The sequence below is a fragment of the Amblyomma mixtum genome, chromosome 3 (assembly GCF_055824585.1).
Source record: "Amblyomma mixtum isolate Tamu chromosome 3, ASM5582458v1, whole genome shotgun sequence".
Lineage (NCBI taxonomy): Eukaryota > Metazoa > Arthropoda > Arachnida > Ixodida > Ixodidae > Amblyomma > Amblyomma mixtum.
Genome location: NC_143014.1, coordinates 219,518,001 through 219,542,500, shown reverse-complemented (window position 1 = coordinate 219,542,500; position 24,500 = coordinate 219,518,001). Strand labels below are relative to the sequence as shown.

The 24,500-nt window shown below is 45.3% G+C and overlaps 1 protein-coding gene and 1 long non-coding RNA gene across 2 annotated transcripts in view; one reads left to right on the top strand and one right to left on the bottom strand.

Moving 5' to 3' along the window:
• LOC149353729 (nose resistant to fluoxetine protein 6-like) overlaps positions 1 to 22,746 on the top strand; it is a 49,470-nt gene extending 26,724 nt beyond the window's left edge. The window contains exons 7-15 of the mRNA XM_089582754.1: positions 517 to 610; positions 3,975 to 4,061; positions 4,669 to 4,834; positions 7,570 to 7,652; positions 9,126 to 9,248; positions 11,202 to 11,322; positions 14,979 to 15,168; positions 18,748 to 18,890; positions 20,087 to 22,746. Of these exons, the coding sequence (XP_089438880.1) occupies positions 517 to 610; positions 3,975 to 4,061; positions 4,669 to 4,834; positions 7,570 to 7,652; positions 9,126 to 9,248; positions 11,202 to 11,322; positions 14,979 to 15,168; positions 18,748 to 18,890; positions 20,087 to 20,395 (1,316 nt within the window). The 3' untranslated portion in view covers positions 20,396 to 22,746. The remainder of the gene's footprint in view (positions 1 to 516; positions 611 to 3,974; positions 4,062 to 4,668; positions 4,835 to 7,569; positions 7,653 to 9,125; positions 9,249 to 11,201; positions 11,323 to 14,978; positions 15,169 to 18,747; positions 18,891 to 20,086) is intronic.
• Positions 108 to 5,056, bottom strand: LOC149353730 (uncharacterized). Its single transcript, XR_016291038.1, has 3 exons — positions 4,991 to 5,056; positions 4,111 to 4,186; positions 108 to 1,847 (listed from the first exon to the last, which is right to left on the bottom strand). It is a non-coding gene; the product is annotated as an uncharacterized LOC149353730 (long non-coding RNA).
• Positions 22,747 to 24,500: the final 1,754 nt, after the last annotated feature.

The window sequence follows — 24,500 nt, the reverse complement described above, 5'->3', positions numbered from 1 at the left end:
GCTCTGTTTTTGTCTATTTGGAGAAAGGACTGGTAAAAATATAATTTTCTCTTGTCAGCGTTTTCTCTTGTCATAGTTTATTCAAAACAAAACGCTTTTAGCGCTGTAACACTGGTTGTTCTTCTTGCACGCAGTGACAACTATTGCGTAACGTAGCTCCGGTACAGTTTTCTGTCTCTTAATTCTCATGCACCAGGTGAATAAGACTAAAGTTTCTGTATGCAAATGTGCATGCTTAAGAAAACCTTTAACTAATCGTAGGCTATAAGTGCAGGAAACAGAAATAGAACTTCGTGCAATATTGCGCAACTTCGCTGTTCCGGGACGTGGCGCGCTGAAAAGCAAGCTTGGGTCCAATAAGGTGGCCTACGAATTAGCACTCTTAGTAATTTTACAATGCGGCATGTCCCTAAATTGAGGCGAGAGGAGTGCGTGCTGTTAAATTCACTTTCCTTCATTAATTGAGCTGTTTTTTTTTATCGTGGATGTAGTGCTAATTCTTACTCTTTTTTTCAGCTCGTCTTCTTAACATGCTCGTTAGTGTTGACGAATGGTCAAACATGATGGTAGTGGCGGCATTCGGCAGCGTGGACACATTCTTTTTCCTCAGGCAAGTGAACGCATGTGGTGTTTGGAAAATCGCGTGCTAGAGCAACAATGGAGAAGGCATACAAATGGGGAATTAAACGCAGGTTAAGATGGTTCAGTACTTAAAAACACGGGTATATGAATATACCCGTGCTACAACCAAATTTTTTCCTTCAGCCTCGCGCGCGCGATTGCAAGTCAGCAAATGACAGTGCATAAGCTTGTTTTTTTCCATAAAATGTAATCTTTGTTGCTTACATTTGAGAACCTCGCTTAGTTCCTGCAGCACTCGGCAGCTATAGCTTCACAATGCGGATGCACACACGTCGCAATGTATGAACGCATTTATGAAGGAAAATCTTATCACCCTAACGGAAGGTAATACCGCAGACGATCTTCTTTTTTTTTCGGAGTCATCGAAGTATAAGCTTGCTTTCTAGGAAATTACAGGAAAGGATCTCGCGGTCCGAGACTGCAGTTTCTGCTTTCGACACACTGCACACGCCTTTCTCAACTCCACCTGCTTCGCACACAATTCTTTCGATTCCGCCTTTGCTTTTCCCATTACGACTTTTGCGTCACAATATGCTGGTTGCTGTCCATAGATGCCTTCCCTGTAACTTCTTTTTAGCGGCTTTTGGAAAGCAGGCGTCACGATGGCGTTGTAGACGTTTTTGAGGGCGCAGTTCGGCTCGTCTGCCATCAACTCCGGCTATTTTGGCAGTGCTGCATGATATCCTCGTTTTATTTTAATTCATCCGAAACATATTTCTGCTTTTGTCTCAGTCAGCTCGAAATACATCAACATATTTGCTCCTCCTTTGGCACTTTTTATTAGCAGGTGTCGCTCAATATCTTTCTTCGTCTTATACTTCCTATGTTTCAAGCAGCTTTTCTCGATGTCCTGTCTCTGTGGAGTGCCGATTGCGCCTATGCATGTTTTGCATTTGGCTTGCAAACGCGTTTTTTGAGAGGCTGCTCCGCACAAGATCTACATCGCGTGCAAAACACTACGAAACGCAAGCAGTGTAGTACTGGGGCGCTAGTTCAATTGTGAGTCGAAGGGGCTGCTTCGTCTGGGCCAACGCCTACTCTACTTCAGTGCCAGTCGCATCGGTCTTGTTGTTGTGGGGCTCGTTGGACGCCACTGCCCGTTTACCCATCGCAATATGGTGCCGCTCATGGAGAGTCTTGGCTGACATCGGTGACATCGCAGCGTAAGGCACGGGCATGGCGAGCTATTGATGCTTTATAAAGCGCTGCATATAAAAGGAAACGAAAACAAAAATTCAAAAATATGTTTACCCTTTTTTTCGTGGCATTTCGTGTGTTATACAATGCGGAACAGGTACGAAGGCTAACGAATCGAACAGAACAAACATAGGTAAGTGGCAAGGGCTAGATCTGTGGAAAACGGTTTATCTGACTCCCATTGAAATCAAGAGGACACTGTGCGGGGGCGCGGAGAATCCGGTCGCCGGAGAAGTTTCTTGGTCCACTAGTATTTTTTTTTTCTGTAATACTGGGGCGACAATTTTCTCTCAGAAACTGGCTGCAAGTGCACTATCACGGACGAGTTAAGGACACGCTATTGGCTACCAAGGATCCTAGGTGCCATATAGACAGTCGCCTTTCTGGACTAGTGCAGTACAGTAATTGTCTTCCTTCGATCTACTCCAGAGTTTTCTCTCGCCGCGTCCAGTGGCCCAAAGCGGAGGGGTAACACGCCGAAAGACGAAAAATAGAAACTGAATCATTACATTGTTTAGTCCTTGGGCAAGTACAAGATAGTGATTGTTCTCCTTGGATTCTGTTTCATTCTTGTCGTCCGCCATCCAGTCTTGTAGATTCTGACGGGCGCGGAAGTCCTGGCGTTATTTTCGCCGAAGTTATAGGGCGAGAAGTGTACAAATAATTTGTAACTGAAGGGCAATTTTGTTTTCTCCCTGTCCTGGTCTCAAGGCTAGAAAACAGTGACTGACTACAAAACACTAGGAAACAAAACGCTAGGAAACAGTGACCAGTCCTGATCACGAGGTAGATGCGCGCTGGGCGCGCCGGACAAACGCCTGCGTCGGTCTATATACAAAAGATTTCATGCTTTGCGAAGGAATGCGCGTATGTAGCACCATATAAAGGCTTTGAGTGGGCGGGTCTAAGAGACAATTTGCTGGTCAGACAACCGGTGTTTAGTCATGAAATTTTGACAGGTATCGTTCTACCTTGAATGCCTGATTTTAAACAGACAAACACATGTAAGAAATTGAAGAATATTGCTTATGATAATACAAAACAATGTATTTTCGCTCTTAATGAAGGAGATAGTGACATAAACGCTGCGGCGCTCAGTTCCGAATTTGATTGCATCTTCTATGAAAGGCCCTAGTTGTGTTAATGCTGATGATATAGATGTGTACGCACCAGAATTGCCTTGACTTTGAAAAGTGACGGCTAACTTAGATGAGACCATCTGTATGACAGTTTGCAAAAAAAGAAGTCTCATTTACATTGTTTTATCATCTTATCAGAAAGAGGCTTTAAGAGTAATTGATGGACAAAAACTTGGTCGCTATTAATTTCTGCGCTGACGTCGAAAGGCAAGCCCATCAAACTACAGCATGCAACTCTTTAGTCAAGAAAGCTGAGCTTTGTTTTAATGTATCATTCGACTCGCCCGACCAGACTCAAAGCTACTAGAGTAAGCTTGACTAATTCCGCCAATCCTTGAATATGCTATGAAATTCTAGTTCTGCCTTGTCCCAGTTAGGAAATCAGTGTGGGTGAGAGATCATTCATCTTATTCATAAATAACCATTGCCAGCTCGATTTCCTCTAGGACCCGATCAACACAGCCAACCTGCCATCACTTTCTAGGCGTGCTCAGTTCTCGCGCTTGAAATTTATTCTCTTTCATTTAAGCAGGAGCTTTAGGATGAACGATGATTAGTTTTGCATAATTATTAGCTCGTGACACACGCGAACAAAGTGTTTTGAATGCTTATATGAATTCTACAACAACAGAGATTAAATTTCTTTCCGTTTTTTTTTGCCGGAAACTGCAAAACGCAGTAATTTTATTCCGGTGTACTTCTGTACAACTATCTGATTGCTTTCTACCTGCCGTGGAAGAAATTGTGTGCAAGACCGTATGCTGTGCATGTTGGAATTTATTTGCCTTGGAAAAGACTGTTCGATATGTCTGCGGAAAACTTGTGTATTGCTTGCTGTTGCTCGGTGTGTTTTCTTGTAAACTGTGAAGGACTTCATGGATATGTTTATGCCTACGCAGTAGTTGAAACATTTTATACTTGACTACTGAAGGACTGACTGCTAGTAGTCAGATTGTTTCTAATAACTATGATAACAACCCTGCAATCATTTTTCAGTGGGTTCTTTCTTTGCGCGACTGTTATGCGACAGAAAAGGAATGGACCTATGGTTTTCGTAATTGCTCTTCTTCGAAGGCTAGTAAGGTAAGAATCTTTCACCTTTCTGGAATAGAAGTTAAAAGCTGAAACTTACTCGTGTTAGAGGGATTGTCATATCGCAAAATAGAGCCGACGAAGGGCAGTCTGCAGAGACTTGTTGTTGCAATATCCTGTGGATGGAAAATGCATGAAATCCTTAGCGATTGTGACAACACAGCAAAGTAAACGCTTGTTGAATATGACATCAATAATTGCTTAATTAAATCGTTCTCAGGCGATTCAACCAAATTACAGCCCTGCCAGCGAAAGGTCGATATTACAAAGCCGACAATGAAGAAGTAACTGGGGGGTTTTCCCACTTTACAGCGGTATGGTGGGCCGAAATGTGACGTAGGCAAAATCAGACATTCTTCACGTTGGTTTTCTCACGTTTCTCTCGCGAAAAGTTCAGAAAATTAAAATACAATTTTGAGCTACGATGTTCTAATAGTTTTCCTCTTGAAGAGGATGACGAATTGTCTTGATTGGTGGGAGAAAAGGGAACTCGCAGCGGCATGAAGAGAAAAAGCCAGTGGGTGGCAGTAGTGAAGCGACACAGAATGTACCAAAGTAATTTATAGATGTCTTGTTCGTCTGTGTTCTTGTGTTACAGGACTTGCATTCCACTATTCTTTATCATAATGTGCCTCTACCTGCTTCCACTGTTCGTCACCGGGCCCGACATGGATGATTTCTACACGAAACTTTACAAGGACGTGGCAGAACACTGGTGGCAACTGGTGCTTCAGATTAGAAACTACTTCGAGCTGAACCAATACGTAAGCACCCTGTCACCCGTCTTTAATTTGACTGTATCAGTGGCGTGACTTTGCAAAGTTATTTTGTTTCCTTGCCAGTGGCAGCTTCTTTTACCTTTGAAAAAAAAAACATAACTAGTTACCACTACCCCCAAAAGAGAGCAGGAAATCCAGCACCTGTACTGCTGTTACCAACACTGGACCTTTATGTTTTCAGTCATAGCTTTCCAATGGCTTCCATTCTGCAACAGGGAACCATAAAATCGGATAATTTACTGGGGCTTTACCCTCAGCTTGGCGCATGATAGCTTTTGCTGCTTATGCGCCATTAAACCCAACACAACACAAAAACTTTACTGGGGCTTTATTTCGGAGTGATTTAAGCCGCAAACGAATCGAAAAGCAAAAAAGCAAACAGTTCCGCTAAGGGAATGTAAAACGTGCTTTAACAGGAAAATTTTAGAGTCGGTCTTCACGGTTTTTGAGAAGCACACACAGAAAAGCAAAGCATGGAGAGAGCGCCAGTGCAGCGGGTACTTTGTCTTAACAGTTACAATGACGCAGCCGGCATTACCCGCTTGTACTCTGCAGTATAAACTGTCCAATGAGGCCCGGTGCCTGCAGCTTGAGTGTCGTAGTGACGTAAAAGAAGAAGTCTGAGAGAGAAGGATGACGCATCAAGAGTAACGAAATGAAGAGCGAGTACTTTTGGAGAACAGGTGACATAGAGGACGGTGGCAATGCGCAAACGATTTGGTAACCATGGTAGGCTGGCAAACACGTCTGCGCAAATGCGGATCTTGTAACCTGTTAGTATTTTTGACCAGCGTATCACGACGGCACGGCCTTCGGGTAAATGGTGACAACATCAGGTTATTATGCTGCCCATGCACGTTGCTCGGCGCCACTTATTGGCAAGATGAAGAAATTCCCTCATATGTTTGGTGTGGATGCCTTTCGCTTAAACAAGGAAGTCCACGACACTCGTGTATGCGACCCTCAGTTTGTGAACCTGAAAATTCCACGAACGTTTACGTGTGCTTTACCGCGGGACAAGGGTGGAATGGAAGCGAAATGGTTTTTACCGTAGCAGGCGTGTGCAATAAAACCAAATGTTTTTGAGTTAGCCATACGGTGTGGTGAAATTACAGCCAAATGGTTTTTCCGCAGAAGGCGTGTGCAATAAAACTAAATGTTTTCGACTTAACAATACGTTATGGTGGAATAAGAGCCGTTCCGGAGAATCCCCTCTTTTTGAATTTGCTTGTAATCTGAGATTAGCAGCAATAAGCATTTGTGAGACTAGCGCCAGACTGGTGCATTAGCTGTAGCCGTTTAGCTGACAAGATAGTTTGTCGAATGGTCGGGCGAGGCGTTTTAATTTAAGAAGCATGCGATTTTTTAATTTCATGAAGCCTGCGCATATCCAAGCACGTACGCGCGCAGACACGAGCACGCACACACACGCGCACACATACACAGACGCACACACCGCCGGGGCGGCTTAGTGGTTATGGCACTCGGCTGCTGACCCATAAGACGCGGGTTCGATCCCGGCCGCGGCGGTGGAATTTCGATGGAGGCGAAATTCTAGAGGCCCGTGTACTGTGCGATGTCAGGGCACGTTAAAGAACCCCAGGTTGGTCGAATTTTCCTGAGGCCTTCACTACGGAGTCCCTCATAACCTGAGTCGCTTTGGGACGTTAAACCCCAATAAACCAACACTCACACGTACACACACACACACACGCACACACACGCACGCACACATACACAAACGTACACACGTACACGCTCGCAGGAACGCACACACAGGCGCGCGCGCGAGCGCGCACATACCATTGGATAACCGAAATTTCTCTTCGGCGTTAAAGATTTCAGCATCCAACTAGCATTTGCTAATCGCCCCAGCTTGTGCCATTGGTACAGCGTCTAAGTGACGCTAAAATCTACAATTTACCACTACAAATGCCGGGATTCTCCCTCTGGTATGTTGCTTGATGCACAGAAGGACTGCTTGAAAAAACGAAAAAAAAATTGCTGAAATCAAATTTTTCACCCCTTTATATTTTTCGAAAATAGGCATAGATCCCCAAGAATACATGATTAAACACTCCTCTAAATGTCTCGTGATAAGCACGAACCCTATATTGAACCTATTTTTGCTCGTACGAATGTCTCTAATTATTCATTTTGCCCTAATACGAATTCACAGCGGAACGCATTTACGCATGATTCTCTTTTGCTTGCCCCCGGCGAGTGATTTGAACCGACAGTTGGTGTTGTCGATGATGCGCTATTTCGTTGGCGCTGCGTATTGCTTTCTTTCTTTTATGGCTTTTTATTTTTTATGTGTGACTGCATCTCATTTTGTTTCGCACAAGTATGCGCTGTATACATTTTCGGTATCTGCCTCTCCTGCTTGGACTGTATTTGGTCCGGAGTACGTGATAAATAAATAAATAAATAAATAAATAAATAAATAAATAAATAAATAAATAAATAAATAAATAAATAAATAAATAAATAAATAAATAAATAAATAAATAAATAAATAAATAAATAAATAAATAAATAAATAAATAAATAAATAAATAAATAAATAAATAAATTGCACGTTTCGGGATTTGGGCTCCGGCTGAAGCAACCAACCCTATATTTGTACCTAGTTGTTAACCTTATTTTGCGGGATGTTGCTCTCGTGTGCACTACAGTTTATCAGCAAGCACAACATGTGGCTTCCGTTGTAATTGCAGACTGTGTTGGGCCACGTCTGGTACCTGGCGGCAGACTTCCAGCTTTTCGTAGTTTCACTTGTGGTGCTGCTGCTACTGAAAAGGTGAGCATACATAAATAACCGGCTTACTCGATAGGATCTGCAGTACACGCGCCCTAAGTAGAGCTCAGTGTACGTACTAGGTACGGCGAAGCCTCTAGTGCAGTCGTGAGACAAACACCAGGATTACACGATATTTTACGCGTTTACCGCGCAGTTCGTAGTGTTTGCAGCGCCGCATGAAAATGCTTGAAACCTTGAGTCGAAATGTAGCCGCTGCAGTAAGCTTGCACGTCGTACTGAGCCTAACGAAACGCGCTGATTTCTTTGTCAAGCAAGCTGCGCTGAAATGGCGCTTCTTGACTTCTCTTTCTGGAAGTTTATACTAAACTAAATAAAATATTCTTCAAACTTTTGGGACTCCGAACAATGATGATTCTGGAAAAGAATATTTCTTTTTGGAGCAGCGCTTGTTCTTGTATTCGGAGTCTTCCTCTCGGCCAGCTCAGCAGCTCGTCGACCGTAGCAGGTCTGCTTCCGATATGCATCGAATGATACCAGTGTGGCTAAACTTCAAATTATAAATGTAGCATCTTCTCCGCTTGGAATTTGAAATGTGAGCCTCCTGGTTGGGAGAATTTTGTTATGGTGCTTGAGTTGGATGTTAGGTAAACAATTCTGATTGCTGTTAAAGCGGATCTGTGTATAAGCTAAACTGCTTTCAGTGAACTGAAGGGCACGCTGTTTGAAAAAAATAAATAAAAAAAAACTGAGCTAAGCATAAGAACTCCTTGAATTTTTACTAGTCTATTTTTGGGAGAACAAATTCAGTACAACGAAAACGCTTTAGGAAAATAGGAAAAAACGAAAGCATGACATTCAACAAATTTGTTTTTAACTTCTGACCTGGCCGGTCCGTGCGATTCAGGCAAAAGTTATAGAGCCTATAAAATAACTCAAACTCGAATCTCAGCTTACACAGCCTTAATAAATATGCTGCAACCGGCCAAAAATGTACCAGTTTCTTAGAACCAAACATCACAAATTTTCCGACTGCAACCTCGAGAGTTTCTGTCGCCAATAACGAAATTAAACTGCACACTATTGTAGATGTGTTGAAATTCGTTTTACAGAGTCAGCAGGAAGTATGAATGAGGTGCAGCACAGCCATTCAGTGGTTTGCTAGCCATCAGGCTATCAATGGTCAGCCTGAATTTTTTTTTTACCATAGCGCTCACTGCTACAGAGACTTGACTAACGTGCAACTGTTTTTTATTTTTCAGAGCCACTACACACAGGCTGTGGCAATACATGGTTTTGAAAAACGAGTCAGCTTGCTGTGTCACGTGTTCTAACGGAAGATTGCTTCATTTCAGGAACCTTTTCAACCACGTTTTTTAAGCAAATCCAGGAGAAAAAAACTCTAATATTAGAGGAGAAAATTACATTTGCGCTTGCTCTGTACCTTTTTTGCTTGACGGAAAATTATTCACATTTTTGTAATCGTTAATATCTGCGCCCACGAACTCTGCACAGCCGGAAAACGCTGGCGCTGGGAGCCTTCGCCGGACTGTCTCTGGTGGGCTGCGCCATCGCAACGTGGACTGCGTCCAGTCCGGAGATCACACCGTTCGTCGTATTCCCCGCTAAGACGCCGCAGTGAGTACGCGGGGTGGTCGGGCGCGAATCTCGGATGCCGCACTTTGGCCGCTTCACGCTTGTGGTATGGCCTGTTGGAAGCATTTTGCGGAGTAACGAAGTCAGAGCTCAATGCAATTGCAGCCCCGTGGGCAGTAGTCGATGTTTGCGTGAATGAAGAATAACTGGCAGGCTTAGGTGCCCTATAACGAACAGCGCGAGTCTTGGTATCTATATTATTATTATTATTGTAATTGAAGGTTAATAAGCATAGCTCAGCTCAAAAGCTTTTAGAAAGGTTCTACTTGGCCGCTCACACAAATAACCTGCTACTTAAAGGAAGTCGAGAATTTTCTCCTTATAATCAGCGGAACTTAAGTTGGCCGCATGGAGAGTGCAAGGAAACGAAACAAAACACTTCGTGCATTTAATGCGGCTGTCGCTTGTGAGCAGCAAGAAAAATTGGAAGAAATTGGAAATAAAAATGAGGTTGCAGGAATGCTAATGAGACTGAAGGGGCCGCACCAATGTTTTTAATCTGGTCCTGATAATACGGCTGGTTGATATTACATATTGTTGAGAGGCAACGTTCTAAATGATCTTTGTAGTGTTGTGGACCATGAAGCAATTATGTTTTTCAATCTGCGCCAGATATTACGACCAGTTGATATAATGTATTGTTGAAAGGCAACATTCTAGATGCTCTTGGTAGTGTTGTGGACGATAAAGCAATGATGTTTGCAAGACACGAACAGATTTTTGTTCTATGAGAATAATCTGTTTAAGTGCGGAGTTCAAGCCTCTTGCAGAATGCCTACTTTTAAACAAACATCAAGAGAACAGTCATGGTTCTAAGCATGCTCCTACGCGTTGCATTTAATTTGCTAAGCTATTTTTTTTTTCGCTACTTGTCAACACTTTCACTGCGAGACAGGCAGCAATACCGAAACTTCTGACTTCCTCTTGTTTAGTAACTAAGTGATAAAATGAAATTGTGGAAAGAAACTTGCAAGTAGTTCCAACTGGCATTACTTTTTATGCGCTCTCTTTCGCAAGAGTTCGCCCTCCGAGAAAACGCAAGCTTTTATGCGATACCACGGATCTGTGTATGTCAGATTCTCTCAGTGCATGCTCAAAAGCATGGAGTGGAAAACGCAATTTTTCTTCACTTTGAGCTCATAGAACACACAGAAAGGTACACGCGTGCCAGATACAAATCATTAGCAGTAATTCGGGACAGCGCCCGGCAGTGCCGCTGAGCCTATCGGTCTATGGCGCTTCAGTGGGAGGCGACAGATATTTTCCAATAAATAATCGCACATTAATCGGCCTGGATTTTCTGAGATGATTTAGATTTCTTGGTGCTCTTCTAGAACATCTCAAGGCAGCGACGCCTCATTGTCCGATCGAGATTTTTACCCCATGCCCTTCACTGTTAATTTCAACAATGGAGGCAAATGCAAATGGCCGAAATTTGAAGGTGTTTTGGAACACGAGAACTTTATTAGTCTAGAATGGACTGATCCAACCGCTTTTTGCCACAGGAAACAGATAGAGGAGAGACTCAGCTTTCTACTGTTCAACCCTTTGTTTGTCAGAGCAACGGAAACCAAAACTGGCATTTTGAGAACGCAGGGGTAAAATCCCGGACAGTAAGTTAAAAGCCAATCTGTCCGCATTTGCGCGCCCATTGGCCTGTGGCCGAGTGGTGTAAATATTCTTCTTGCGAACCGCAAGATCAAGTGATCGAATCTCAGCTGCTGCCGCAATATTTGTTTTCGCGTGATGTTTTAATGCTACAGAATGCGCCATACGGTGGTAGCCAAGGGGACTAGAAGTCCTTGTCCCGAATCGCTGGTAATGATATTTAGTTAAATGAATGCTCCAGAATACTGTAGTGTATTGTGTCTCTAGCGGAGTTTGCAATGTAAAAAAATTATTTGTATCAATGTATGGCGCTCCCGTTTCCTCTAGGATGACAATGAAGACCGCCAATCAATACTACATACGTCCCTTCTATCACGCCGTGTGTTACTTCAGCGGCTGCATGGCGTTCCTCGTCATCGAAGACTTCAGGGAACGAAAACTGTCGAAAGTAAGTTTACAGCAATCGCTTAACTTTGACATCGACTAAAGCTAACAGCAGTAAAACCTGGAATGATGCACTTCATGTCGAAGACGTACAACCCCGCGGAAAAGCGGAGAGAACGCGAGCTTACAGAACTGCGTGCCAGCACTTTTTCAAGGAAGAGCGCCTGTTTTCGTGATATGCATAAGTTGCCTGGCCATATACGTTACCGTTTGCCACATACTTCTGCCAGGCAAGCCATTGCACACAGAAAAATTGCAATCGCCGTCATTCGCGTGGTCTCTCTACTTTTGTGCACGACTGTACCTATCTGTCCTTGTTCGATACCCCAGACTGTGGTTTACAGTTAGCAGGGCTCACGAAAAAGACCGACATTCTTTCTATAGTTTGTTTTACCTTTTTGGGTACAAATCTAATCATGCTTTATTTATTTCGAACGTCTGCTACAATCGAAAGCCCTGCAATATGGTTTCTTGTGCACAGCGATAAACGAAAGGGATATTCCAAGTAGTAAGGTGGATGAGTTTCAGGAAATTTTTTTCGGACAACACGGTAGATGAAGTCTACGGTTGAAGCCACTCACTAGAAGCAAGTTCAATGAGGTGTGCATTGAAGCATTTTTATTCAAGGTGTCGTAGCTAACCTGCAGCAAAGGATAAGAATCTGCTGCAAGTTACGGCAGTGAAATCGAGGCAGTATATTTTGCGTTCGCCTTAGCAGAAACCATTGGAGGTACGCAAAAAGTTCAAATGAAAACTGTGCAGAGTGACGGAATTTTCTTGCAGTTGGTTTAATGACAGAGCGTTTGAGGACGTTGAGCGAAGCGAACGAAATCAGCAGCAGCGCATGCACGGAACAATTTCCGCCTGCTAGCGTTCTATTACGGGCTGTTGCCGCAGCACAAAGGCGCGAACTGGCTGCCGTTATCCGCGCCTGTGAACAGCGGCAAAACTGTTCCAGTGCATCATGTTGTGCGCTTCGTTCAGAGCATGGTAAACACGTTCTGAATGCCGCTACCTCATCTAAAATAGCTCCCGTTTTGTTTCTTTGACCTCTAAAACTCTATAATTGAAAGTTTTTGGGATTCCCAGAGCATGCAAAAGCTACAGAATTAAGTTTAAGTAATACTGTAATTGCAATGCTAAAAATGCGCCTGTTTTCACTTGATATTTACCATAAAGAGCGCGCAGTTTTATTCGGGCGACATGTCCGAATTTAGCTGCAACAGCTTTATTAAAAAAGTGTCTGAGACAGTGTTGGACCCATCTTTGTTGTGCTGATTTCAGAAAAAATAAGGAATTTGAATTTGTATTTGATCTTTTGGGTTAAATTTGGGGTTGCACCATTTATAGTGGAACTGAAGAACTAAACAAAAGAGCGTGCGTGTTTCAGTGAACAGTGTATGCATATGGTTATTGGATTAATACAGAACACCAAGTGGTAACTGCACTCTAACTGCACAAATGGCGCGAGGCTTGCACCCGAACATTGCGTGTGCGGTCATGTGTTGAATGAAGAAAGTTTGACCGTAATAGAAAATTAGAAATGACGTTAGGGAAAAGGGGAGACAAACACCCACGTGTGACCAAGGTGCCTGAGAGCATGATGGGCCACAATTTCATGAGACGAGGATGTAAGCCGACACATCAAGGCTGTGTGCAGCAGCATCCAAGATCGCGAGTCCAGGTCGAGACGAGTCCTCACTTGTCTAGAAACTCAGCAAGTGATCGAAGGGTTCGGTCGCGTCTGCTGGCGGATTCACCCCATCAGGGCAGGGAGCCAAAGCTATCGGCGGAAGTCCGGAAGCCAGGCGGAAGCAGAGCTTGTCGGTATACGCGGCAAGCGCGGCATCGCAAGAAGCCATTACACGCGCCGAAGACGTGGTACGAATCATAGTCCTATCGGAGTAAGCACAGACGCCTGTAATGCCCTAGTTACGTTACCGCAAATCACGATACGCCCTTGTTAGAAACTTCGCCATCTTTCGCTGTTACAGCAGCGAGCGGCCCCTTTGGTGCAACAAACCCGCCGCGGTGGCTCAATGGTTATGGCGCTCGGCTCCTGACCCGAAAGACACGGGTTCGATCCCGGCCGCGGCGGTCGAATTTCGATGGAGGCGAAATTGTAGAGGCCCGTGTCCTGTGCGATGTCAGTGCACTTTAAAGAACCCCAGGAGGTCGAAGTTTCCAGAGCCCTTCACTACGGCGTCCCTCATAGCCTGAGTCGCTTTGGGACGTTAAACCCCAATATACCCAACCAAACCAATCCTTTGGTGCAAGAAGCGATGTGACGCGATGAGCGGCAGAGCGAAGATGCATTTGTGAATGCCTTAGATGTTTATAACGCAGTGTTGGTAGAGCCTAGAGTGCCATCCGACGGCGCCGTGCGGTGGCAGCACTGCCTCCACTGTCACGCTTCGCGCAAGCTGTCCGCCCCAAGTCAACATATTCTCTACAGGGGAACTTGGTTCGCGATCACCGTGGTTAGCGGTGCAACCACGGTTTCGCTCGCAGTGTAACAAGGAAGAACCAAGGTTTCGCGTAACCGCTGTTAACGCTGCCCTTGTAAAAGGGGATAAGAGTTTTCACGAGGAAAGAAATGATACATTCCATTTCCCGCGTATATGCGACATCCGGCACACTGTGTGGTAAGGATTTTAAAACTTCGCCTCACCGCCACTTTCACGACAAAAGTCCTACTCGGCAACGGCACTGCTATATGCCTTCTGGTTTATGGGGGTTTAACCTCCCAAAGCTACTCGGGCTATAAGGGACGCCGTTGTGAAGGGCTCCGGAAATTTCGACCACCTGGGGTTCGTTAACGTGCACTCACATCGCACAGTACAAGGGCCTATAGAATTTCGCCTCCATCGAAATTCGACCACCGCGGCTGAAATCCAACCCGTGTCTTTTGGGTCGGCAGCCGAGCGCCAGAACCAGAGCCACCGCGGCAGGCTCTATATGGCTTCTGTTTCGTTGATGTGACATAAAGCGGAACACGCGAGAGCTGCAAAATGTCAAGTATATGAAAAGAAACAGTCATGAAAGAGTGACGTAAGTGAGATGGTGGTGTGGCATGAAAACAATAAAAACAAAATGAAATACAAGGTAAGCGACGGCCTCTCTTTGACGCACCGCAGAAGGTTGATGTTGGTAGTCAGGAGCCTTATATTCATTTATATATATATATATATATATATATATATATATATATATTTTACCAACTTTCAACTACGAAGGGCATAGAAATACAGCGGCACTTTAATATTTGCACCCTTTGTGCATTGCAGCCGACAAATCGCCTTCACAAATTGTGCGTATCGGCATTTCCGTTTCGCAACAGCTGGTGATTAACAGCTGTGTTTTATTTCCCCATCTTGTTTTTGAGACACCATGGCGATGCTGTTCTCTCGTCTTGCTTCCCAAACACGTATACGAGAGCTGCGATATCTCGAACGTGAGTTTTAATCGGCAGCAGCGCTCTGGGAGCAAAACACGGGAATGCCTGTTGGCTGACAGGTTAGCGCTGGAACGCGCCAACACACGCGACGCGAGCGTGCGAAAGAAAACCGATGCCGGGTACGTGACTAGCGTAATCTGCGCGCAGGCTCTGAAATTGGAAATAACTGGTGTTGCACATGTCACCCTACCGACTTTCTTTAGGCCAAGCAGCTTGTGGGGTGGTGCGTGGCCATAGGCTGCTGCTTGAGCTGCGTCTTCATGAAGCTCGCCTGGTACACGACTGCGACTTCAACCTCCCAAGCCGGGGACCTTTTCGGGGCGTTCTTCGACCGGATTCTATGGTCTCTGTTCCTTACGTGGATCACGCTGGCGTGCTCCACCTGCCGAGGCGGTGAGGCTGCCCTAACAAATGTTCCTTTTTTTTTAAACAGAGAAATGCATTTTTGGCCTAAACAGCGCATTTTTTTTAGCCTGAAAAAAGAAACAGAGAAAAGAGTCCATATTTCAGCTAAAGCAGTTGACTAGGCTGGGAGTATTAAATTTGGAAGCAGCACAATTGGTCCAAAAGAATCGGCTTCTGGGCTTCCTGTTGTATACATATCCTACTACCATTTATTTTGCTCCAAGTATAAGATAAAATTATTCAAATCAATCGACATGACTGGAGGCCAACAAAATTTGTAAAAAAATTTAGGCATGTCCACCAGTCTTGTTCAAAAATTTTGAATATTGGAATATTGTAAGGTACATCTATGTAAATACTAAAGCTAATAGCCCACTGTTTCGATGCGCAGCAGAATCTTTCTTTTTAGCTTTTTATCGCTCGCATCTAGCAGTTAAGACTACCATAAAAAACGAATGGTCAATGTTTTCAACGATAACAAAAAACATTGACAGCAAACAAATGCAACCGGGCTTACAGGAGATCTGCGGGTATTTCGATTGTTATATCTGAACCTTAGAATATATGAAAACACTGTATTCAACTCTTTCCCGTTTAAGAATGCTTTTGTCCAGAACTGCTGGGTATGATGGCATTTCGAGCAGTTCTGACTCATTTTGACAGGTCTGAAGTTGCGAATACAGAATGGAGCTAAGTTTATGACATATTGTCTTGAGTTCGCTGGCGACATGCCACAGCACCGCCATATGTCAGTGCAGGTTAAAAAACTACATGTGGTCGACATTTCCGGAGCCCTTCACTAAGACGCCCCTCATAGCCTGACTCGCTTTGGGACGTTAAACCCCCGTAAACCATAAACCATATGTTAAGCGTATTCTGAGTGCTCAACCATCGAGATTGGCACTGCCAGAAAGAGGGCATAGGCTACCTGCGGTGACGCAGGACGCATTTTCACCCACTTATTCACTCGCACTTATTCGTTCACACTTCGCCCAACACTTCTGCATGCGCTCTGAAGAACATACCTGGATAACACTCGAGGTCGAGATGACCTGCGGTCGCATTGCCCACGTCTTTAAATGCCTGCACTGCACGCATGGCTGCGAAAGTAAGATTATGGTTGTTGACGTTATTCAGGTGAACATAGAAGAGTTGGTAGACAACGAAGAAGGTAGCCTCGTTAGGATACAAGGGCTTCTAAGAGCTGTGGGTGGGAAAGCATTGGAAATTTTTCTTACCTATGCGGGTCAGGAAGGGGCAAATACATGAATGGGGGATCAGCTGCCAAAAGCATCGCTGAAACGTCGATCTTCGTAAGTAGCAAATGTAGCATGAAATAAACTGGGAGAAGGAACCACTTCATTTTAGACGCCTATTCAGCATCACGAACATCCATAGGTTGCCGCACCAACATGCAATAGCCGCTCCTGTCCCTTAGAGACTACGCCATCCAAGCACGCCAGGATGCAGGCCGAAGGTTGGGATCTGATATGGCACCTCGTAGAGGAGCAGGTCCAGGTTCACGTACAGAGGATGGCGCAGAATCTGTAGAAGTGAAGCTTCGCGGGGGTTAAAGAGAGTGTTGGTTCGGAATGTCTGGAGTACGTGTGTCCGTGGGCGGTAAGTTGGTGGCTGTTGGCGGTATAACTGAGTCATGTCGCTTCGGATCCGCGAGTAGTGTTCAGTGATGGTTCATTCATAGAGCCATGCCTCAACGCTCGTCAGTGGGCCGACCCTGGGGATTAACAGAACCCGGTTGTAAAGTTCACGGGCAAGCTTATAAACCAGCTCATTCCTGGAAATACCTACATGACCAGGGATCCACTTAAGAACGACAGAGGCAGAGGGTAGCGTGAGGAGAGCGGCTTTGACGGTGCGGCTCTGCATGCAACGTAATGCGCCTTGGGAGATAGTGTAGTTCTTCGTGCCGGAGAGTTTAAAGGTTATAAGTTCTAAGTATTAAGAAGTGTAAGGTTTATATATAAATTGTATGGTGGGGCTGATCTCAAGGGTGATGACGTTAGGGAGATTCTTGTATAGGTCTCAAGGGTGGACGTGAATATGGATAGAAGAGCTGGGACAGTGGCTGACACATGCGGCACTGCAGGTTGAGGGGGTGATATATAGAGAACTTGCATTCATATTAGACGTGAACGCTATCTGTTTGAACCTCCGAAAAAGCCTATTTGGGCATCTGCAGTCAGCAGACGAGTCTAGGAGGCTGTCTCGTTTGCAAGAGCGCTTCAGGTTTGCGCATCGCATTCATGAATGGATAGACATTTGTAGCAAGCGACGAACACATGATCGAAAAGGCAGAGCTCGAAATGAGAGTATATACCTCCAGGAGCGATGATTCGAGACATGGTGGCCTCAGAGGACAAGGATATGCGTCTTCAGCAAAGAGGGTTTCGCGGCTTCCTTCGTGGCTCGTTTTAGTTCGGAGTGTTTGGTTCTTTTGGCTTCAGGTACTTAATGAATTCTGGCATGCTACACAGTTGGCATTGTGATCACGACGTGCTGCTGCACGCTGCACAGGCTCTTTATCGTGGTCGGTCCGTGTGGCCACATTTCGAGGGAGGGGAAATAGAGATTGGCAATGGTAATGGCAACCACCTGGAGGGTAGCTAGCCTGGAAGGCAGGGAAGAGTTGCCGTGGAAAGAGGAGAGTAGTTACCACAGTAACTGTCCTAAGGTGGTTGCCGTTGAATTAGGAGGGCGTGGCGAAAGTGGAGGAATCGCCAACCAGAAGAGGGTATCGTGGAAGGAGTAGGGTATGGCGCGAATCGTAAGGCGCAACCGGTTGCAGGTTTGCACGGCAACCACCCGGAGGGTATTTACCTTGGAAGGTGAAGGAGGAGGGTTGCCGTACAAGGAGGATGGAATGGTGAGCTACCCGCCAACAGAAGCAGGCGGAAGATGGCAAACAGCAGGTGGAAAGTGGCAGGTGGTGCTGCGGACGCCGCCGACCGCGACGACGGCGCGGAATTTAGGAACGAGCTGATAAGACCACACGCTCTAAAACACTTCTAATATTACTTTTGAATTCAAGCATAGTCGTTACTTCGTTAGCAAGGTTTATTTAAGTAAATATATGTTTTGCGGGGAACAGCGGTACCACGAATTTTTATTCGTGATACAGCAACGCACACTAGCGAGGACCGTGTTGTGCGTAGAATTATGTGAAACGCGTAATGGTAGGGAGGGACGCGCTGGTCTCAATGGTGTAAAGGGTTCGTGAAAAGTTCCCCTGCCAGAACGCCTGATATTTGAGCCTTATAGTTCAAGCTTTGAAGCTTTCAAGGCATGAAGCTTTCTAGCTTCATAGTTGCCACAAGTTACGCATTCTACTTGCTCAAACGAAGACCCTATGGCCTGGTGACTTTTGGCCAGCCTTGCACGTCCCTCCTGCCGTGGCTTTTTGTTGTACCCGGACCTCTGCAACCAGACGTGATGTCAGCATGAGCCAGATATAGCACGATTCTGTCTTATTGCAAGAACACCATCATACCTATCCTGCCATATTTGTGTTGGCTATCTCTGACGAAGTCGTTGCGATTTTTTTTTCAGGATTTCTAGGACGGTTCCTGTCCTTGAAGGTATTCGTGCCGCTCAGCAGGCTGTCGTTCGGCGTCTACCTCATCCACTACCCGTTCATGGAGATTATGTTGCATGCTGCCAGAGAGCGGTTGTTCTGGTCACACTTTAATCAGGTAATTGCAGTTACGCTGTATAGAATGATAACAGTGAGAGTGGGAATGTGGAAGCACATATGGGTAGGCTGGGCCCAGAGGAACACTAGCAATCTGCAGACGACCGAACTTGTACTCTTTGTGAGGCTCTTAATGCGTCAGTAGCTTCGGCTTTTCATGAACGGAACCAGCTTACCTGTGCATGGGCGAAATGAAGGTTGTTCTGGGCCCGGCTTAAAGCACAGGCGTTTTTGTTTTCTTTTTTTTTTTCAATGAGTGGAGGCCGTTCTTTCGGTATAACTAATCGTAGAGCTGTATTCTTGAGCTGTGAAACAATTCCAAGAAGCTACGCGACAGATAATACGACGCATGTAGCTTATTTCGGCGCGAAGATACGCTTTTTGTTCCCGTATGGTGCTAGTATTGGAAGCACATTATTCATGAAAAAAACCAGCCACTTTGTTGCAGAGACGAAACTACCGTTTTAGACAACTATGGGTCGCGAGAATCTTAATCTTCTTTATTTAACCTAAAAAAAGGTCATGAATGGGAAACAGCTGTCGTCTTGTAATTTAGAGCTTTGAAACATGACTGTAGAATGGTGATTAAATAAGTCCCTTTATTGATTCTCCCCCCCCCCCCCCCCCCCCTAACAAAAAGCAGAAAAAGAAGGTTGCCTTTCTTGTTTCTATGGGTTTTCGGCTGCTGGAAACTGATGCCCTGATTGCCGCCTACTGCGGCGTTTTCTCTGCACTTGCGTGGCCATTTCCGCTTGCTTCTAGGCTGGCTAGACATTTTCTTCAGGCTGTTTCTGTCACACGTTCTAGAAACGAAACCGTCTGCTGTTTCACCGTTATCGCCTCTTCGCAGCTAGCAGTAGCGGAATCGCTATAGACTTTAGGAGCTTGTCTGGTGAATGAAGCGAATGAGGTCAAGCAACGTTTCACTCAACAGGGAGATGCAAATCACCGCTATTTCGATATACTACTACTTTATTCTACATTAGTACCCTGACACTGTAACCTGATAGTAAGGTCAGGGTGCGTTTGAGTTGGGGCTGCCTTCGGTTCACGTCGCAGCAAGTTACATGGAGCATTTTCATTCGGCTGGTAATATTCGCCATACAAGTGTCACTGGGGTGATGCTGTAGCAGCTAGCATGCTGTCTTCCATGGTGTATCCGCTCACAGCAACGGCGTCTTTCTGCTTCATCCGCAGGTTACGATGTTCTTCGGTGTGCTCTGTTGGAGCTTCATTCTCGCTTACATGGCGTACCTTGCCTGCGAAGCCCCCACTGCTGCACTGGACAAGCTGGCCTTCCAGAGCCTCACAGGGAGAGGGAATGCCCGCAGCCAACAGTCGCATCCAGATAGTGTGAACGGTGTGCCGGAGAAGAGGGCAGAAGGCGGTGGCGTTGTTTCAACGCTTACCAACGGCAAGATTAGCGGCTACGGGCTTCCTGACCCGTTGAATGGTGCGGTGCGTGGGCTTTCGTGGAACTCTCAGTGGATGGCCTACAGGTTGTAACGCTACTCGCGTTGTCCTAGGTGCACAACGCAGAGGAGTGCCGACCAAAACATCCAGCTGCCGATACCAAAAGTCGCATGTCCGACTGGAAGTGCAAAACAAAAGAAAGAGAGGAAATCTTGGTATTCACAGTGTTCTCGACTCCCATTCAGACGAATGCCAGTGACACTGCTTCAGCTGACGCAGCCCTTCATTGCAGGGCCTCTTTCAGAATTTCGCCATAGTCTGCTGAGTCGCCTGTGCGTAAATAATACTATGAACATGGTGTAGTATATTAAGAACATCCTCATTGTGGTGGTCATCAAGGCTGTCCTTTCTTGCCTTTTATGGTCCTTTTAAGCGAAACGGGTCTGAACATTTCGCCTGCATTCTGTGTTTTGTGAACACTACGCTACAAGAAGCTTTCGCCAGTGGACTGCGCAAAGACTATGAAGAGTGGACTCTGCAGTAAGGAGCAAGAAGAAAGAGTGCTGTATTTCGCGCTGTCAGGTCGACAGACTGCCGACTCAGCCATAGCACAAGATTTAGCGGCTCGTGTTTGTTTGCGCATGTATGTTTGTGGAATTCCCTCAGTAAGCTATGGGCAACAGTGTTCCTACGTTGACAAATGTGGATGATGTGGCGTTGTCTGTAGTTATTTAACATGCAAGCAAGTTTTGGAGCCCAGGTTTCTGGATACAGTAAACTTGTTACCTAAGTCCTCTAAATAAGTAAGTGTGTCTGGCAATATTACGAAGGCGGTACACCGCCTGAGTATGAAATGGGGTGCGATACTATCGCTCTTGCTCACATAACTTGTGTACGTGATCACAACATGCTACTCTTCTTTTTATTCCTTCTTTTTGGGTGATAGCGCGGAATGGAGTGGCATGCGGGGAGAAGGTGCACACTTGATTAAAGACAAAGGACGCTGTGACTGTAAAACCTGCCGTATCGAAAAACACTGCAGAAAACTTTACGCTGATAACAGATTTTTCGGTAGTATTTTATCGTAGCGACAGGTCCAGTTCGGTCCCGGCAACAGACAACATATCAATACTTCAGTAAAATCTGTGGTAGTGAGAGGACGACAAGATAATTTCTTGTGTTTTGGGACAGGGCTTGTATTTTTCGACTGGATTGTCCTCGGGATTAACCTTTCGTGGTCGACTGTTGGCCAAGGAAGAATTAAAAAAAGATATGTTTATTTAGTTTTTTTTATTTGTACGTGCAATCCGTCCAATCTGGAAGAGATAGGAGTGGGTGCAAGTATAAAATTGACTTAAACGCAGACCGATTCTATAAAACAACCAGTACAGTAATACAGTACAGTAACACAGACCGCCCCTCATTCTTCGCTGGGGGGCTATGTTGGTAGCCTAACCTTACTTTTCTTTCCTACTTTAATCCCCTTAATCTTTTTTACCAAATTTTTATTTTATTTTTCCACACGCTACCCGTTTCATTCATTCCCAATTGATTTGCTTCATTGCCAGCTATCCCTTAGTGGTGCCGGCGAGCTCTCCTATCAAAGTCATCGAAAAGTGTGTCTCTGGGGTACCAGAAACTGTTATGTGTATGTGGTGCGGGCGAGGGATTATTATTCTTCAATCTCTTTAGTCGGCCCCAACCTACAGAATGTCTGTGACTAGGTGAGTTCCCATTAAAGGTATTTTTTTTGCCGTTGCATATTATCATTTTCTTTATTGAGAAACTAATGCATGAGACGTACACGTCAGAAGACGACCTTGTGCTTGACAGATGTTTGTATTGAAAATAAATGCACTGCCTGAAAACTTTGTCATTGCTTGCGTGGTAAACGGCTGATCGAACGAAGTGAAACTGTAACCTGCACCACTGGTAGGTACAGTTTTCCAACTACTCTCCAACTACTCCTATTAATCTAGCGTCACCGAATTGAAGTCCCAACTTGATCCACCACATAGCCTTACATGCCCTTGCACTATAAAATTTTATCACCATCACCAACAGAAGCATGTATGTCATGGTCATGGAAGATAGGAAACGGCGGGAAGTGCGCTGAGAGAGATGTGGGTGGGACGCTATCCTGAAAGAAAAACCGCACCTAAGGGCAAATAAAGTTATTTTCTGGGTCAGGCAATCGCGCACACGCGCACACACACACGCACACACGCCGCCACGGTGTCTTAGTGGTTACGGCATTCGGTTGTTGACCAGAAAGACGGGGGTTCGATCCCGGCCACGGCGGTCGACTTTCTATGAAGGCGCAATTCTAGTGGCCCGTGTATGGTGCGATGCCAGTGCACGTTGGAGAACCCCAGATGGTCGAAATTTCCAGATTCCCTCAGTGCCGTGTCCCTCATAGCGTGAGTACCTTTGGGACGTTAAACCTCATAAACCAAACCAAACCCCGCCCACACACACACGCACCGCACACGCACGCACGCATGCACTCGCGCACGCACACGCACGCGCGCGCACATCCACACACACGAGCATTGTGTAGATATTAGGGATGGCATGCGAAAAGTAGAAATATCTGAATACGGGTCGAGCCTTATTTTCAAAGCGTTCGCATACGATTTGATATCTCAGTCTGAAATATAACTGCAATTTCGACTCAAGAGTTTGATGGTAACTTAGTCGCGATGGTCATCATCATCATCATCATGATCATCATCAGCCTGACTATGCCCACTGCAGGGCAAAGGCCTCTCCCATGTCTCCCCAATCAACCTGGTGAAAACTAAAACTGCGCCAAACAAAAGAGGAACGAAATGGGATGTGGCAGCCAGAGCGTCGTTTAATTTGCGTCTTGGTGGGAGCCGTTCTATTCTTATAATTTGTTATATATTTAGTATAATAAAAACACACGTATCTCTGAGATAAACCGAGTGCCCGGGAGCGAATTCCCAAGCACTTATTCTCTGGCTTCCGGAGAAGGCTGGGTGATCTTCACCGACAATGAAATAGCAATATGGAGGCTCCGTGTACAGTGCTTCAGGCACTTAGTTATTTTTGCGTGGCAGCATTTGCTTTTTGCTTGAGCCCATATGATATATTTTTGTCCTATCCTCTAACAGTAGTTCAGGATTTCTATCTTTTTGTGAACCTACTTATAATGCTCTAGCCTGAAATATTTTTTTCTTCACAGCCTCAGGGCCCATTCCTGTGATGAAAGGATAGTTATGACATTTTCGAGAAGAACACTATGCTTTAATCTGTGATCTTGCTGACCTAAGCCATACTTTTACTGACCTGAATAAAAGGATATTCTGTATAAATGTATCTGTGCTTCAATTTTCGATATGTAATTCGTTACTTGACCTTAAAAATTCGTATTCGAAAAAAAATTCATTTTTGCCCAGCGATAGGTTCGACATTGCTGAGCCTTTAGTGCCGGATCAATGGCTATCCAAAAGTCTGCACCTTTCGTCATAACCAATCATCGTCATCCAACAGGCCGCCGACAATACATTAACCAACGATATTACTGAACCCACCTGGAGTCGTCAGGCGTCACCAGCAGTGTCAGAGAAAGAAAAAAAGTGTAGGGCAGATTACTCTCTCGTGTAAGACTGATGACACAGCGATGCTGTTTGAGTTTGGTTCGACTCAGTTAACCGTGATTATACTTATTTCTATCTGTTGTCGTCTATAGTACGCCCCCCCCCCCTCCAAAAAAAAACACGAATATTCAGTCATCAGTACGTACAAGTGTTTATTTCAGTACCGCCCACCGGCGCCTAACACCCCTGTCGGAGTGGACGACAACTAATACAAGAGATGTCGTCCGCTCCGACAGAGGGCGTAAGGCGTCCGTGGGTGACCTCATTACTGCGAACATAGCCACCGCTGCGTGCGACGAACATGCCGGTGCGCACGACTAACGGAAGAACCTCCGGCTTAAGCAGCATCGCTGTTAAAAAAAAAACAATCAGTGCTTTTGTATAAACTACCGGCACTTAACCGATCAACAAAGTGGTCTATCCTTTACCCCGCACAGACGGCGCGCTGGCCGTGTTTACGGAGCCGAATATTTTTCATCCATCGATCTCCACTTCGGGTGTCACCAGATCGGTGCGGCTGACATGGACCCCGAAAAGACCGCATTCGTTACACCTGATGGTATCCATCTGTTTAA